The sequence below is a fragment of the Sceloporus occidentalis genome, unplaced genomic scaffold, assembly GCF_023333645.1.
Source record: "Sceloporus occidentalis isolate IW3139 unplaced genomic scaffold, rSceOcc1.0.p SCAF_148, whole genome shotgun sequence".
Taxonomy (NCBI): Eukaryota; Metazoa; Chordata; class Lepidosauria; order Squamata; family Phrynosomatidae; genus Sceloporus; species Sceloporus occidentalis.
In genome coordinates, this window is record NW_028317128.1 from 956,935 (window position 1) to 975,152 (window position 18,218).

General features: G+C 46.0%; 1 protein-coding gene across 1 annotated transcript; it reads left to right on the forward strand.

The window, feature by feature from the left end:
- Positions 1–4,564: 4,564 nt before the first annotated feature.
- Positions 4,565–17,859, forward strand: LOC149280715 (spindle and centriole-associated protein 1-like). The gene is made up of 18 exons (XM_089500129.1): positions 4,565–4,636; positions 6,546–6,635; positions 7,477–7,524; positions 8,189–8,332; positions 9,295–9,397; positions 9,985–10,106; positions 10,431–10,528; positions 11,256–11,344; positions 12,461–12,720; positions 13,414–13,545; positions 13,787–13,921; positions 14,133–14,262; positions 14,678–14,851; positions 15,060–15,236; positions 15,342–15,583; positions 16,305–16,479; positions 16,938–17,040; positions 17,799–17,859. Exons 1-18 carry the CDS (start codon positions 4,565–4,567, stop codon positions 17,857–17,859), a joined length of 2,355 nt encoding a protein of 784 aa, XP_089356255.1.
- Positions 17,860–18,218: the final 359 nt, after the last annotated feature.

The window sequence follows — 18,218 nt, forward strand, 5'->3', positions numbered from 1 at the left end:
CTCCCCGGTGGGTCGGAGCCAGCCACACACAGTGGGTTCTGCTCTCAGTCCGTTGCGGGTTTTGTCCTCATTGATAATCCACGCGGGTAGCGGATCCCGCCGGGTCGCGGATCACCCGGTTCTGTAACCTCCTCCAGCCAATCCCTTCTGCTCTCAGTACGCAGCTTCACGAACCCAAAAAGAAATAGAAGATTCGCCGAATGAGACACCGACGGCTACAGATCCCCGGAGCGCGATGAGTAATTAGTGAAACAGAGAATACAGAATGAGCCCAAAGCCTCTGGAATCCACATCGCTCCACGCAATGTACGCTTTTTATAAATATTTAAGGCTTAGCCATTAACGCCCCCCCCATGCGTCTCATTCATTCCAGACACAAAAATGCCGTGTCCGTACGTCTGACTGCCGACCAGCCTGTCTGTCTGTCTGTGTGAAAACCCTTAATGTATCTGCGCAGCTAACTTATTGTATCAGCATTCTAAGAGCTCCGCTGTGTACACCGAGAGCATTCCTTCCATTATTACAGAGTATCCACGGGCTGAATACATGTATACGGAGCGGGGGGGGGGGTGTTAGATTCACTCCGTATTCCCTTCCGTGATGTGAAACGGAATTAAAAAGCAGGTTAAAGGTCCATTGCACTTCTCCATTTACCTGTACACAGGCTATGCACTGATCTGGATTTACCTGTACACAGGCTATGCACTGATCTGGATTTACCTGTACACAGGCTATGCAAGGGTCTGGATTACACAGGCTATGCAGGGGTCTTCATTTACCTGTACACAGGCTATGCAGGGGTCTTCATTTACCTGTACACAGGCTATGCAGGGGTCTTCATTTACCTGTACACAGGCAATGCAGGGGTCTTCATTTACCTGTACACAGGCTATGCAGGGGTCTTCATTTACCTGTACACAGGCTGGGCTGCTCCTGCTGTTGGCTTTCCTCTCTGTCTGTTAATTCATCCAGTGCTGACATATCTGCCCATCTGTAATGTACTAACCCAATCCCACCAACCCAACCCCTGGCCACCCCAGCCTTGCAGCCACAACTGCACCTCCCTCCCACACCGGCTTCTGATTGGCTGCTCCAGTCAGAGAAATGGAATAGTAGCAGGCTGGTTAGCCAATCAGGTTAGGGGGCTGTATTTTTTTTCTCATGCTCAGTGCTAATGTAAACGTGCAGTGATTCAAGAGGTTTACATTTAGCGCCACCTGGTGCTGACGGGGGTGTCGTGATTAGAGCATTATATACAATGGGCAGAAAACTTCCAGAGAGACCTTTAAACTCTACTGTGTTCTAGCACTAATGTTTATTCATTCATACTTATCAAGTGTCCCTATTAAGTTTGTCCAGTCTCTCTCTGGTCCCTCTCTCCTCCCCCGATGCCCCTCTTTTCTAGGAGGTCAGAATGTTTGCTGGGTATGAGGGGATCGCAGGGTTCTACGGCCCTAAAAGCCCCGATAATGTGTATAGAAACAGCCGGAAACGGCTTTATAAATGAAATAAACGCCATTATTCTTCTTCTAAATGCCCCACTCAGTTACAAATGCCCCACAATAAGGCACAAAACCAAGCCACGCCTCTAACCACGCCCCCTGAGTAAATTGTGTCCCTTGGGCCATTTAAAACACTCAAAAAGATTACAATCCTTCAAGAATTTAAAAAGACCTTAAATCACACACAAAAAAAAACTGAACCTGCCGGCAGATCGGCCCCATTCGGCCCGTCGGCTCTGCCAGGCTTTCCTGCTGTAGAGACTCAAACCTTGATCAGTCGCCGGTTTCGTCATAGATTCAGAATGTGAATCTGTGTGCCCCTGTGTGCTAGGCTTTCATCAGCTTCATCAAAGCATTAAAGGGACAGTTTACGGGGGAGGGGGGACAGCTGTCTGGAATGTCCCTTTAAAACCTCCCTTTTCTAATAAAGAAGCATTTGCTATTATTAGTGTTATGTGGATTTATACAATCGACCCCTAAATGAGGGTATTTAGGCACCAGGAAGCCCCTTATTGCCCTGTAACGCACCGTATTGCCAACAGTACAGTACAATAAATCGAAAAATTAAAGGGGCAAAGTGCAGGAAACTGTAGATACTCCGTAGCATTTACTACTGCCATACAAGACCTTGTTATTGAAATGTAGGGCAAATTGCCGTTATTACCTTCAGCCCCGCATTGGCCTTGGGCGTTGCTCCAGGTCTGACTCAGGGCATCTCCGCCATCCTCATTGCAAAGCGCCAACATATGATGTCATATCCTGGCATTCTGTCTTAAAGGAAGGCTCGGTACAGTCTTCCATATCATCAGAAATCGCACCGGGGGGGGCTGATTATCCAATATGGCCATCTGCCCCCCAACACCCCCCCTCCGCTTCGCGGCTGGGGCAATGCGGCCCCCTGGACCTGCTGCTTTGGCCGCAATGTGCCATTGGTTCCACTAATCCTGACGTTGGTTCTGCCTCCGTATTCCTGTGCAGCTTCCTCTTCTAGGTCCCCGCATGTCCAGCTTTAACAAACGCCGCTGTCTGCGGGGGGATCTCTGGAATTTGGGATCACGTGAGGTTCCAGGATCTGGGGATCCAGTCCATGTCTTGATTTAGTAGGGTGTCATGGTAACTCTTCTCTCCTGTGTTAGGGATACAGTGTATCACTCATCGCAGGGTTTAATTACATCCCAAACTCTGCAGGTAAAATGTTTCTTCATTAAAGGTGTAACGAGAACCTAAATACGGAGAGAAGCGATAAGAGGTTATCATGTGACTCATTTCAAAATATTTTATCAATTAATCATAAATATTCAAGGAAAATGAATATAAACACCTGATTTCCCCCATAATACCCCCCTTCCTCCCCTGATGCCCCTCTCCCCCCCCCATAATACCCCTTCATCCTCCCCTGATGCCCCCCATTTAAAGGGGAAATGCGTGGGGACTGGGACCTGTCAGGACCCCGTGACCCAGAGGATTCAAGTGTTGACCTGGAGAACCGGCGAAGTGGTCAAACCCGGAGAGTTCTCAGGTATGATGATGCCCCTCTCTCTTCCCCTGATGCCCCTCTCTCTTCCCCTGATGCCCCTCTTTTCTATGAGGTCAGAATGTTTGCTGGGTATGAGGGGATCGCAGGGTTCTACAGCCCTAAAAGCCCCGATAATGTGTATAGAAACAGCAGGAAACGGCTTTATAAATTAAACGGGGTAAATAAACCCCATTCTTCTTCTTCTAAATGCCCCGCTCGTGTATATAATTACCAAGTCAAAAGCACATAAAACGTGTTGTTAAAAGCCTCGCTTCTTGATGCATTTCTAAGAGACCCCAAAACATAAAAGTGCCCCTTTCTCTCCTTCTGTTATCGCTCTGTGAACCCCAGATACGGTCACGCTGCTGCTCCCATTCAGAAAGTGAAATGTTATAATAATATTCGTCTGGGAGGGTTAAATTACCGCCGGCTTCTCTAATAATTGCCGTGTTTGCCACATACTGTATTCGGCTGAGTAAACCGAGCCGGAGCCAAATAACTGACGACAAGCAGATCTTTGTGTATAAAAGACGGCCGAGTCCGTGTTCAGCCCTGTAATGCTAACAACGCGTGGCTCGTGTTACACGCGGGTAAACATTCATTACCGGCTTTCGTGGAGTAACACGGAGCCTTCGGGGCATTAAAAAGATCTGACGGTAAGAGCGAGCTGGCAGCTGGGAGCATAATGGCTGCAGCTCAGTGAGGTTATATGTTATAGATACCCCCCCCCAAACAAAAACCTTAGGTGAGGCAGGGCAGAACCAGGAAAGCCCCCTTAAATAGTGATGTGTCCTGAGATGTCAGCGGGGCCGCCCACAGTCAGTGGGTACCCAGGTATGGAAATCAGAAGACCCCCCAACTAGCCCTTGATCTCCACTGCCTGCAAAAGCGTTCCGCAGTTGGGGCAGCTTAAAAATCAGGACTGAGTGTGGAAAATGGGACAGTTGGGAGGTATATATATATATATATATATATATATATAAAGATGTGAATGAAGCAGATGGATAGTATTGAAATGATTCCATCCAAAGAATGCATATTAAAGCACTAAAAGGAACTCGAGGGGCCGCACAGACCCCCGACCTCAACCCCATCGGACACCTTTGGGATGAACCGGACTGGAGATTGTGAGCCGGTGGTCTCGTCCGACATCAGCGTCTGACCTCACAAACGCTCCACTGGATGAATGGACAAAAAAATCCCACAGACACTCCCCAAAATCTCGTGGAAATCCTTCCCAGAAGAGTGGGAGACATTGCATCGGTAAACGTGGGGGATGACTTCACATTAATGTCTGTGTATTTAGAATGTGATGTCATCAAAGCCCCTGTTGGCGTAATTGGCAGGTGTCCCAATACTTTTGGCCATACAGCGTACCTTTGGTTATATATATACCTGGGAACTTTTTGGCTCCGGCGACCTGAAGGCCTCTAGCAGGATGTCCTACTGACATCGGCACTCGGCACGGGGTCCCGGTGATGTCGGCGCGGGGTCCCGGTGATGTCGGCGCGGGGTCCCGGTGATGTCGGCACGGGGTCCCGGTGACATGGTCGCGGCACACGCTTTTAGTGAAGTCTGGGTGTGCCTCGGTCCCACTGCTGAGGCCCGGGGTGCCCCTGTGGGGACCCGGAGAGTTCACTGGTCATGAAGTATATATATACCGGGGTATTTCACTAGCAGCATTTAGGCTCTTGCCTTGAGGTATTTGGCCACCAAACTTTGCCTCCACCTGTCCCACTTTGTGCAGGACAGTCCCGATGTCGCCACATTAACCCGCTGCCCCCACCAGTTGGATCTATTAAAACGTTTGGACTGTAGGAAACCTGTCTCTTAAAAGTGATATAGGCGCAATGTTTGAAACGTCCTGTCACCATAGCAACCAATGGAAAGTCCCTGGTTACAGACTTTGTGTCAAAATCACTTTTTGAGACATAACTCCCAATACGTGATCATTAAAATTAACGTAAATGCTACTGAAATCCTAATTGGAGGAAGATAAGCGTTGTGACAGCTATAGCCCCGCCCCCCGTGTTTACACTTTTTCCCCCGGTTACTAATAGGTTGCGTTCAGGGCTATCGTATCGTTGTCACTCTATAGCGCCCCGCCTCTCTGGCTGTACCACCCCTATGGCTGCAAGAGCCCCGCCCCGCGCCGTTGGGGCGCTGCCGTTGCTACAGCTACAGGCCGGAAGTGACCCTATCAATGCGCCGCCGCGGGGATTGGAGAGTGTTGCGGCGGTAACATTTGACACTGGTTTGGGATACATCTCTGAGCGGTGAGTTACTCCCGGGCTGGCTGGTATAGTTGGTGTTTGCCGGGCGTTAAGCGCTGTGATCCGCGGGGATGGTCTGTGTGAGAGAAATACTACGGGATCAGGTATATGGGTCTCTGCACTGCGATAACGGACTGGTGCTGGGTTTATACTGGTATATTAGTCTCTGCACTGCTTTAACGGACTGGTGCTGGGTTTATACTGGTATATTAGTCTCTGCACTGCGATAACGGACTGGTGCTGGGTTTATACTGGTATATTAGTCTCTGCACTGCGATAACGGACTGGTGCTGGGTTTATACTGGTATATTAGTCTCTGCACTGGGATAAGGGGCTGGGTTTATACTGGTATGTTGGTCTCTGCACTGGGATAAGGGGTTGGTGCTGGGTTTATACTGGTATATTAGTCTCTGCACTGGGATAAGGAGCTGGTGCTTGGTTTATACTGGTATATGGGCCGCTACACTGGGATAAGGGACTGGTGCTGGGTTTATACTGGTATATGGGTCTCTGCGCTGGGATAAGGGACTGGCACTGGGTTTATACTGGTATATTAGTCTGCACTGGGATAAGGGACTGGTGCTGGGTTTATACTGGTATATTAGTCTCTGCACTGGGTTAAGGGACTGGTGCTGGGTTTATACTGGTATGTTTGTCTCTGCACTGGGATAAGGGGTTGGGGCTGGGTTTATACTGGTATATTGGTCTCTGCATTGGCATAAGGGGCTGGCACTGGGTTTATACTGGTATATGGGTCTCTGCGCTGGGATAAGGAGCTGGTGCTGGGTTTATTTTGGTCTCTACCCTGAGATAAGGGGCTGACAATAGGTTTATACTGGTATATTGGTCTCTGCACTGGGATAAGGGGCTGGGTTTATACTGGTATATTAGTCTCTACACTGGGATAAGGGACTGGCACCGGGTTTATACTGGTATATGGGTCTCTGCACTGGGATAAAGGGCTGAAACTAGGTTTATACTGGTATATAGTTATAGTATGAATCTGCGTCTTTACACTGGCTTTATTCACTGGTTTGGGCTGTTATGTGGGAATAAGGGGCTGGGTACGATTAGATACGTCAATAAGGAGCCCGTTGTGTGGCTTTGTATGTTTTTTGTTTTTTTTTGTAATCCCTTGACGTGTCTTAAAATCGTTTCTATACAGCGCAGTGAAATACAGTCATTACATCTCTTATATGGGGCGGAAGATATAGATTTTCATATTGATCAACCTTAAATATACTTGTTCCACAGATGTCTTTTCTGAGAGCTCCGGGCGGCCGTTCCCTCCGACGGAAGCCAACAAAACCGGGAAAGAAGACGCAGCCGAGACAGCAATGGGATGTGAGTCTCTCCCCCCCCCCCATGCTTATTGTGCCTCTCCTGACATTTAACCTGCGTGAATATAATAGGAAGAGAACTTGTAAGTGTTAATTGCTGTATGTTCATGCCGATTGCTTCTCCTTTAACGCTAGACACCCAAATCACTGCAGGACCCACGAATGTGCAAACTGATATGGTATGTGTTTAAAGCTATGACCCCCCCCCCCAAAACTTACTGGGGTGTATTCCGCTAATTGGGACTTTGCAAGTGAGCTAAAAAGTTAAGCCCTCGGACACCAGTCTGCTGCGTTATATGGCGCTTCTTGCGTGGAAGGGCTGTGCTAAATCGTCAAGATGCCCTGTATGATGTATGATTAAATCGGTGGGATGACTTTCAAGAAATCTCACATCTTATACAGGACATCTGTGGTGTAACTATACAGGGCCAAGGCAGCCCTTCCTGCAAGAGAAGCGCCCTAGGGTTGGCCCTTCATATTGCATATAGAAGGCATGGGGTTCCGCTCTCTTGCAGACTCCCAGTTACATGTTCCGTAGATGGAAGGCAGGGAAATATTTAACACCCCTTCCCTTTTCTGGGGTACTTTATCTGTATACTCTGTAAAATGCTCCCCCTCAGTGTACCAACTGCAGTCGCAAAGGGAAAAAAAAATCTGGACTGACAGCTTAAATTTACCAAAAGTAACTTTCCTCTTACTGATTGACAACAATATATGATGTCTCTGTCGCGTTTTATCACGGAAGTCTGCTGTACAGCTCTGGAGAGCATTGGTTGTCTGAAGTTTAAGCCCAACCAGCATCAGCCTGGGACTGTATACATTTTATTGTGTTCTTTATTTTACAGAGTACCGTTCAAGATCTCTCTGTACATCGAGCAACCCCTGAAGAGCTGGTGAGTGGTCAGATCAACTTTCACGTTTGGGCTGTAGTTGCACCCTTCGTCGTTCAGTGTTGCGTACTGGGTTATTTAATATAGCAATTAGCCAGTTTTCCATTATGTATAGAAATAACATGATTATCATCATAAATATATATATTTTTTAATACATCTAATGCCCGTTGATCCTAAAGGGGATTCTCTCTTCATAAGGTTATCTATAGAGATCACCATGGAAACCAATGAAATACTATTGCACCAGAATTTCCTTTTATACATGGCCTCGTTATACAAATTGCATAGAGCCGCGGTTCCCCAGCCAGTCCTCAAGGCATGGTAACCGGGTAGGATTTAGTAATTACTGCGTCCTATTCCAGTAGGGAGATGCATAAAACCCGGACTGTTAGTGTTGTTTTTATATTTGGTTTAACATCACACAAGGGCTGAATTGAGAAAGACTAGCGTGAAAGGAAAGCCTGCAAACATGGCAGGGCGTATGTATGTACTGTGCTAAACCTCCTGCGTCTCCAGGCTTTCCTGGGGGGCCATTAGGAACCTAAAATACTATATAATCTGTACATTCACTATCCTTCTTGGTAGCAAAGTCTAAAGTCCTTTCCGTCTCGTGTATGTGCACGTACCGTTCTGTTTGGACCTCTCCTGTATTGTTTATTCATAGGTCCACCGGCATGAGATACACAAATCCAAAAACCAGTGGCTGGCCCACTGGGAACTCCAAAATAAACCCCTGAAGAAAAAGCACAACCTAAGTAGCGGTGGTCCCGACCCCTTGGCAGAGAGACGTTATGACATCGCAAGAAAGGTAGTGTTTTCTCTTCCTCTTGACCTGGACTGTGTTACATTCTTCCGAAAAAGAGTTTATTTACTAAAGGGAGAGTTTGCTGGAGAGATGTGGTCTTGGCTTCGCTATACATTATGAAGGACAGAGTCCAGTGAGCTTCTGCTGCAGAAAGCGCTCATCTGGCCCTGAATAATGTATAGTTAAATAAGCAAGATTTCTTAATTGTCTCGTGGCACAGGACCAGCTCAGCTCTTCGTATTGGAGACATTTGCCAGCGTTTGCTGAAACCGCAACCCTCTTGCAAACGCTCTGTCGTTTAGTGAATAGACCCCTATGTCTCCAAGAGCCAATGGACCTGTCTGACTTATTTGTATTAAATTATAAGGAACATGTTTTCAAATTCAGATTAGATTTTTAATGTAATTTTATTACATCCCTGATACAGTTTCTCTTATTTCTGTTATCTGTGAATTGGTCCCAAGACAGCTTTCAGAACAAAACATTTATCCATCTCTTTAACCCCTTAATGACAAAGCCCGTACATGTACGGGCTCAAAATGAATTGTTTTCAATGGGTTTAGGGACCGCCCATTGTCCTTAAGGGGTTAAGGGAACTAAATCTCCTGCAAATAAGGAGGAAATATTATTTTCTTTTTCACTTTTATTTTCATGTTGTTGTTGATGTCCTCTGTATAACGCATCCTATGGTAACTCTCTATTCCAAGGCTTCACAAGTCGCTCATAGGAGGCCACAGGTTCCAGCTTTAACATATTTGTTGCTCTGTTACTTATGAAGCAGTAACAAAACCAAAAAAAAATTAAAAGCATCCCCCCCCCACTGAACAAAGTCCATCTTACAGTAACTCCTGTTCTGGTGAGAAGTTTTATAAAAGCTCCCTTTGATTCCAGTGTGATGTATGTTATAAAGCAATTGGCGTGGGGGGGGGTTAAATAACGTCTGTCTCGTGTGGTTCTCCCATCAGATCCTCTGTGAGCAGTATTCCTTAAAAGATATCCTGGAGGATTCGGACAGAGCGCTGGCCGTTGTGAAGGATCTGTTTGGAGACGCTCCTCGTAGACGCTCGGGTAGGTTGGGAATCTGTATTCTGCCTCGATGTGTCCGTTCTCAGCAGACACACAGACCTGGAGCGGCACGCTCTCTTTTTAACGTGTCTGTCCTTTAAATCCACGCCAAATGCTAAAAAAAAACCCTGAAATGTAGTCTTACAATACAACCATTTCTGTACTTGCATCTTAACTCGTATATTAAATTATATAATATTAATATCATCGATGTCCAGCAAAATTAGTAGTAAATGTACGGATCAAAATATACTTGGGTCTGAAGAAAAACAAGCTATTTAGCGCAGCGTGTTTTATTCTCTTCACCGTTTTATGGTATGGAAGCGGATATAGTTGGTGTAATCCCTGCAGAATGTTGTAAATTACAGTGACTTAATTTGATGTTAAATTTATTGTACAGACTAACCAAGAGGTTTTTAAGCTGGAAACAAACGGGTACATGTATTACACATAAGACTATATGCCCCCCCCCCCAGTCGCTGGACAGGTCAGTGGGTTCTAAAGTCTAATACTGCAGCTACAGGCAAAGTGTCCCTGACAGTCCATGTAGTCCCTTACCTACTTCTTGTCCTTTGCTCCCTCATTTTTAGGGTTCCCTGATGTGACCATGGCGCCTTCTTGTGATCTGGAAACCTCCCGGGTTCCCATAGTTCAGAAGAAGGATCCACCGACACGTCTCTCTATCCTAAGTCAGTCAACGATGGACCCACAGGTATAGGAGCCATGAGAAAAAAGCACCTACCGTTCACATCGTTTATGGTGTTTTAACATTAAAATGTACAATGAGTGCTGTATTCTGCGAACACAAAAATAAAAGGTAAACTGATGGAACAAGATGGCTTTAGTGAGGCTCTTCTGAGTCCTTGTAGCCACATCTAATAATTTGTTTGTTTGAAGTTTGGTTCCTCAAGTACAATAGTAGCCATTGTATGTTTGGTATCGATAGAAATAAGGTTTGTATACTTTACCGATGTCTGGGATATCTATGAATAACCTGCAGTTTTGTTCTGATCATTCTTTCCTTGTTTTGAATTAGGCTCTTAATGAGGTGGAAAAGTCATTTAGCTTTTTGGTGGAGAGCGATGAAGAACAAGAAGCAGCCGAAAGCTTTTACCCTCGAGTGCGTGCCAGGAGGTGAGTGGGCTTTGGTGGTCCTCATTTGTTCTTTCTCTAAGTGACCTGTCTGTACACAGATTGCCACAATCGTATAGAGAACCTGCCATACCTGTGCGCAGTGCTTTCCCGAGCCGCTCCGTGCAGCCAGCCATCGTGCTGTGTGTAATACAGCTGCTGGAAAGGATTTGGTACGGGATAGTCGGGTGCTATTTAGGAAGTGGGTGACAGGGCTGAGCAGGCGCAATGGTCTGCTTACAGAACAAGGGGAGGAATAATTAGATTGGTGATAATAGATAATATGATCGGGGGTCACGTGAAAGAGTTGGGTTATGGAAGGCATGTGTCAGAGCTCAGATCGTAAATCCATACAGACTGTCCTGACGGTGGGGGTTTGTGGATTACACATCTGTATGTTTCTCCGATCCTTCCATCAGAACAAGTGTCCTAAAAAAAAAGTTGCAAAAGCACACTAAACCGTAATAAATTTACAGGTCAGGCAATTTTAATTAAAAAAAGCAAATTGTACCAAATCAGTCACAGATCTAAACTTCTCTAGTTTATATTAAAGGCCCATTAACTTTAAATGCAATATCACTGAACTACCCCATGCAAGGTCACTGCTCTTCATTTAATTCCCGACGGCTCTCGACGCTTTTCCGTCTGCCTCACGCTGATCAGACTGAATCCGCGTTGAATTCCTGTCTTTCCCATCACGTGATGACCGTTATATGCGTTTATCTTCTAGAGCTGGCCGTGTTTTGAATGAAGAGGAGAATCCGGACCTGGAGTTTGTTACCCCAGCTAAAGCTGATCCTCTTCCCCCGGGTCAGACGGGTACGTCCCTGTGTAATTATTTACGCGTTTTCCGCTTTAATGAAATCGGGTTAATTCTGGGCTTGAACCGTCCTTTTCAGGATTGTTGCGTGTAGTTCGGTGCTGTTTTTTTTATGTATATATTTTTTATATATTTAGCATTAAATGCCACCGCAGCAGTGAAAAGAGTAAAAACACGTCTTGGAGAGGAAGAACAAGAGGCGGGCGACTCGCGCTCCATGACTGGCCAAGTTCTTAACCCGCAGCCGAAGGCAAGCAAGAAACAGAGTGCCAAAGGTCTGAGTTAATTACCGATCAATATTATCATATATTCAAACCACACATTCTTATAACGTCTAGTCTTGTTTTCATGTAGAGGGTCAGTGATTCAGGTCTTGCGCTTCAATAGACGTTCTACTTTTTCTGAAGATGTCCAGCAGCAGCCACGACCTGCTTTTATTTGATTCAAAGCTGAATGCTCCATGTGTTTTATATACTTTAGTGTTTACCTCTTCTCCGTCTTTACCTAATTTTGTCTCTGCCTTGTCAGGCTTGCATATCGCGCACTGGGGAACAGTATTTGCTAATATCAGTTTGTTAAATCGGGTCAGGACTTTATTAAGATTCTTTGATAACACACGTACCTCCTTTTGTGATTGACTGTTGATTATGTCAAGTCTTCAGTTGTCCTGTTTGTGATTGAAATTGGAACGGCAGAAGTGGCTGGTCATAATCCGAAGAGGCTGAGATGGAATGGGAGGAAGTTTTACTTTACCGAGAGGGTAGCAGATAAGTGGAACAGGCTCCCAACAGAGGAGGTAGAGGGTAATATAGCGAGGGAATTTAAACATACATGGGATAGACAATATGGCTCCTGAATCTAAGACGAGACCAACGACTGATTAAGGCTTGAGTCGTTACAGCAGGAGAAAGGGGGGGCCAGATGGGGCCGATCTGCTGGCGGGTTCTGTGTTTCTGTGAAGATGGATAGGATTTATGCTTGGCCATGAATCCGTTTCCTGGAGTAGCAAATAAACCTAAAAACCTCTTCTTCTCCCTGAAATGATTTGTTGGTGAAACACGTTCTCCCCCCTCCCCCCTTGAACGCCTGTAACATGAAAATCTCTAATTTCACAGGAAAGAAGAAAAACCCTTTAGATGTTAATTCTTCAGATAATAGCGAGCGCTTTGTGTCTGGGACCCCTGCGCCCCCCAGGCACAGTCCCTCCAATCTAGAAATCTTGAACCACTTGACCCAGGAAGTAGAACACGAGCTGGAGGAGTATGAGAAGCTGACGGGGCGTGCAATTACACCCACACAGGAACCCCAAGGGTTAACGGGATTCACCATGTCTCTTGTGAACTCCTTAAGGCGAGTGGTGACTTACCTGAAAGAGGTAAGTGTTACCCATCTCTGGGATAGATATATAATATATATACCGGTATATAAAATATATATATTCTCTCTCCTCGGTCTCGTCTTGGGCATATGGCTCCTGATTCTATCCCATTCACATTTAAATTCCCTTACTGTATTATCTTCAACCACTTCTACTGGGAGGCTGTTGCACTAATCCACCACCCTCTAGAAGTAAAACTTTACATCTAAGCCCCCGGACCTTCTACTTTGATTATGAAGTCTAGCTGTAACGTTTCTCCTTCTCTAGAGAAATGTTGTTGTTGTTTTTTTTTTTGTTTATGCATCTCATGTAATTTGGTTTCATTGTAAAATGTAATAAAAGCTGCTGTTGCACAAAACATTAATTGGACTCTCTATCATGTCAAGCAAACAAACCCATAGCAGATCTGTTATTTTATTTAGTCACGTACACAAAACTCATCGGTTTCTGTGACAAACAGCCTTATCAGTGCCTGCTTCTGTGCCACTTGGCAATTAAAGGGTACCCGCAACAACAAAAGAAAAAAATGAGACAAAATGTTACCTGATTAAATTATTTTTGGGAACAAGTTGAGCGTTTAACTGGAATAGGGACGATGTTTCTAAGGCTGCTTTCAGCTACTGAAGTGTAAAATTCAGAAGAGTTGGTGGAACGGCACCTTTAACACGAGTCCTTGTGCCCTTCTTATAGAGTGATATTCAGCTGCGTCAGGAGGTCCTGGAGAGGCGAGCCATGCAGAGAGAGCTGAAGGAACAGAGGGCCCTGATCGACGCGCTGACCGCTGAAATTCTCATGCTCAAGAGAGGGGACGCAGACAGTGAAGTACGTTTAAACGATTGTGCGCTTCCTTAGTGTCTATAAACATGTCTTACTCGGCTCATACTCAGATGCGGACCCCCAGGCCACCGGCTAATAGGCGATGGCTGCGCATACCTGTCTAACGTAGACGTACAGGTTGAGTATCCCTTATACGAAATGCTTGAAGCCAGAAGTATCTCGGATGAGGGATAACGATCTCTTCTCACCTGTGTCCGCTCTGTTTAGGCTTTTCCCGCGGTCCCAGAGCCCTTCCGGTCCAGAAAAGGGAGCAGAAGTGCTCCGAGGAAGCCTGAGCATCGGACCAGAATCGCTGTGGGACCGCGGAGAGACGCCTGAACAGCAGGGAGAAGCCGGAAAGAATCAACTGACTACAGGAGAGGTCAGACGCCTCATTCTTGTCCCCCCTCAGAGTAAAAAAAATTTGGATAAGGGATACTAGATATGTATTGGTTGCCGTTTGTTTGTAGCGTACAGACGCGGACTTTAAACCTTGTTAATCAGGAAATTCCAGAAATATATATATATATTACACGTTAGGGGGTTTCTAAGAACCGGAGGCACGATGGACCTATATTCTCTTCTCTTCGCAGACTGACCTCCAGCCCAACTTTACAGAAACAGAAGACCCCCTGTCTGTACCCGCCAAGGCCGTTAAAAACCACCCTGTGCGGGACACGGATTCAGAAACCGTACACCCCAGGAGCTTACACCGGGGGTCTGGTAAGAGACGCGGCCTGCTTAATACCCAGTCTAGGCCATGTCCCGAGAGGGGCTGCTCTGGGGCAGTCTGTAAATGTGTGTGTATATAATATATATTATATCTATATATTTATTTATTGGGTGTAGCTCATGGTAAGTTGTCATATGCTGCTTTGTATAACTTTTTATTAACTCCTTCATGACATGTACGGGCTTGCATTGCATTGTCATTAATGTGTTTTAAGGACAATCCATTGTCCTTAAGGGGTTAATACTGAGATCTTTTGTTGTTGTTATAAAGCAAAGTGTATAATTGACCATTTCAGTGCCACGGGCAGACGTCTGAATGTGTAGTTTGTGTAGATGACCCCCTAGAAGATTCCTGTGATCGTGGGGTGAAACATGTTCACAGGCTCTGATCTTCCTTCGCTCTCAGGTATGAAAGCTGCGGAGTTCCCGGGAAGTGCCCAGGAGCCCATCTGCCACGCGTCTGTTTCCCCAGAAAAGCCAGGACACGAAGCGTCGCTACCTGCGCATGTTTTCCAGCCAGCGGTCATGTTATCGCCTCCCAGGCAGCAGTCCCGTCAGGAATTCATGAACCAGTCAGCATGTAAGTAAAATTATTGCTCCCCTGTTGGGCCCGGCTGGGCTCACCCTTCCCGCATGAGAAGAGCCACGCTTGTCAGGGTTTAAATCAATGCCCGCTTCCTTAATTCTGTTTATTGTCTGGGGATAATGCATAGCCCAATGCGTTTCATGCTGATAGACGTGGTTTCCGGTACCGTAGATAACAGCCGAATGTTTGTTTTTTCTCACAGTATTTCAGAAGATGGCCCAAGCCGTTCCATCATCGCAAACAAATATGTCGGCTTCCAGCAGCTCTGAACAAGACAACCCTGAAAGCCATCATTTACCAACATCTGTGAAACGCCTCAGTCCTCCTTGTAGAGACATCCAGAGACTGAGAACAGGAGAAGCGTCGGGGCAGACCGCCGGTATGTGGCAGACAAGTGGAGCATCGCAAAGGATGGATCCACTAAATGGTGCGAGCCCAGGCCAGGCTCGTGTTCTGCCGCAGCCACTGTCTCCTTCCCAGGCAGATCCCCCAAGGCTCCTCCAACCTGCTCACCGGGAGGTCCAAGTCCGTAATCCTGTAACTGAAGGCGATGGGGGCCGGGGTGTCAGCCCCCAGGACATAGAGTCACGTATGGCTCAGCTGGCACAGGAGAACTCAGCCCTCAAATCCTATCTAAGACAAATCAACCGCTCCACAGAAACCCTCCATCCTCAGGCCGGACACCAGGACAACTCCAAAGAACCCCAGCGACCAAGGGATACAAAGGTGCGGCTTCCTAGTGGAAACTTTTTATAGTCAACGTTTCTGTGATTAATATAAGAACGTTTCATTGTAATGTGCAAACATAGAGACGCAAAGGCTCAGCTTACTGAACAGAACTGACGTTTAACAACGTGCCAGCAGATCGGCCCCAATCAGGCCCCCGTTTCTCCTGCTGTAAAGACTCAAACCTTAATCAGTCGTTGGTCTCGTCTTAGATTCAGGAGCCGTATGCCTATCCAATGCAATTTTTAAATACCCTCGCTGTATTACCCTCTACCACTTCTGCTGGGAGGCTGTTCCGCTTACCTACCACCTTCTCAGTAAAATAAAACTTTCTTCCATTCCATCTCAGCCGCTGACCCTCTAGTGTTAGAATTTTCTCCTCCTTTCAAATAAATGTCCCTCCTGTATTTGTTAAATCCCTTTTATGTATTTAAAAGTCTATGTCTCATCCCCTCTCTTCCAGACATATTGAGATCCCTCAGTCTTTTCTAGAAAAAGAAGTCTTAAGTTACTAATTCAGTTAAAATTCCTTGCTGGTATGATTGCGATGTTCTATTTGGTCCAGAACTTGAGATTTCCAGGGCCCTGTACCTATCCCGCAGAGGCTGGATTAATCTTTACCTCTTCTACTGGAAGGCTGTTCCTTAAACTTGATGAGGTATGGGATCCGGGTTGACATTTCATACTGGGCTAAATTTGAGACTTCTGTTTCTGCTGGTAGATCTTGCAGGGCAGCGAGGCCGACTCTGCTCCAGTGAGTCTGGAGATGAGAATCGCTGAGCTCAACCGGCAGAGTGCAGAGGCGCGGGAAAAGCTGCTCGGCCTCATCGAGCGACAAAAGCAAAGCTCTGTAGTCTCCCCAGCAATCTCGCCGATCACCCCGCAGAGCGATGCAGGTAAGGACCCAACATCTGTATATAGCTGCATTATCGCTCCTTTCATAAGGAATGTGCGAGTCTCCCCCCCTGCTGGCTGATCACATGCATTGCAATCATCAATGCAAGTCTATGGAGCCCTGCTGGCTGATCAGTGTGATCAGTGATGGGGAGATTGGAGGGAAGAGAGTGAGCCACTATTCTCCCTCCTCCCACAAAGCAAAAAAGAAAAAAAGATTGTTTAATTTTTTTATATTATAAAAAAAATAAAAATGTAATTGTGACATCACTAGCATACAATGTATGAGAGATCCCTAAAAGGATGGGATACTGTGTCAAGGCACCTCCTACGTAGAAGAAATTCTAAACAAAATTACCTTGTAGTTCTTACTGGCGCAATTTTTATCTATTTTTGTACCATTAGTTTGCATTTCTAACAATGTACGTTGTGCTGATGTCTCCCTGCGCTCGTGTTTCAGGAAGTGGAGGAAGGAAATTAGAGGTTCCCGTTCCAATGCCTCATCTGAACGAGTCCCCCCTGTCCGAGACGCCGTCTCCTGCCGGCAGCATTAGCAGGAGGAGGTAAGTCGAGCTGTCGGTCTGTATTAACTGTTTCTCTCTGTAGATATAAATAAAGTCATGTAATAAATATATTGTTATATTTTTGATTATTACATCTTCCGTAGAAAAGTGAAATAGAAGAACAGGCTGATGTCCTTTCCTTTTCTTGTGTCTTCCAGCTTGTCTGACAGGACCGCTCGGACTCTTAATACTTCGGGAGGAGGGAGACCTCAGACGTTTGGGCAGCGGACAAAGGTGCAGATCGGCTCTTGGGTCCTTAGAACTTTGGGTTCACTGCTAAGGGGGTTGAAAAGGTTTGCTTTCGATGGACCCCCAACCTCAGCCCCGCGGAATATAGTATGAAGTCTGTAGTAGGGACTTCAGGGGCGCTGGCAGCTATTAGCTTTGCTCTAGGTTGGAAATCTGGTAAATGAAGCAGGCAGGTCTCGGCGGAGGCATAAATTAAAGGTCCAAACCCCCCAGCCTTATGAAATGTAATCTCTCGTACATATTATGTATGCCAGTGATGTCACAATGGTATCGCTGAGATCCTTGTATTTATTTTATCGTAAATAATTCACAAAAAAATGGATTTTTTCTTACTTTTTCCCTTTGTGGGAAGAGGGAGAAACATTTAACCAAACGGCAGCACAGCAAGGAGGCGCAACCCAAAATGGGGGAATGGTGCGTCTGACGCGTTTCACACTTAGTCATGGGCATTCGGCATTGCGGCAGCAGATTAAATGTTTTTTTGCCAACCTTGTGCTTGTTTCCGGCAGGCTGGACGAGAGAAAGATGAAGGCTGGTTTGCGCTGTCCGCGCATGTTTCCTAACATCTGACGTGTTGCCGGACCCGTGTGCCATGACGCTTGCTCTCCTTGTATATAGATATTTAACTCGAGCTGTAACAGCTTTTTATTTATCGCTTTCTTAATAAAAATATTTTATAACATTGTGATTTTTCTGAAGAATACTTTTTCTATATGTTCTACTTTGTTTATCCTACTAAGGGTGGGGAGGACTAATAATTGTTTTAAAACAAAAATCCAAATGAGGTGACGCGTCCTGAGTTTTGCATAGAAGCGCATTACAAACGTCCGCTCCCTGTATTACACGCCAACCAAAAGGGGGGTATTCATACTGTACCAAGGAGCTCATGAGATCGATACCCGTTCTGCATATAATAATCCTTTTATTTA

Coding starts and splice junctions, on each gene's coding strand:
- LOC149280715 (XM_089500129.1), top strand. CDS start 4,565: ATGGTCGCGGCACACGCTTTTAGTGAAGTCTGGGTGTGCCTCGGTCCC. Junction 9,398..9,984: donor CGCTCCTCGTAGACGCTCGG/GTAGGTTGGGAA, acceptor CCTCATTTTTAG/GGTTCCCTGATGTGACCATG. Junction 15,237..15,341: donor AGCGTCGGGGCAGACCGCCG/GTATGTGGCAGA, acceptor CTTCCCAGGCAG/ATCCCCCAAGGCTCCTCCAA.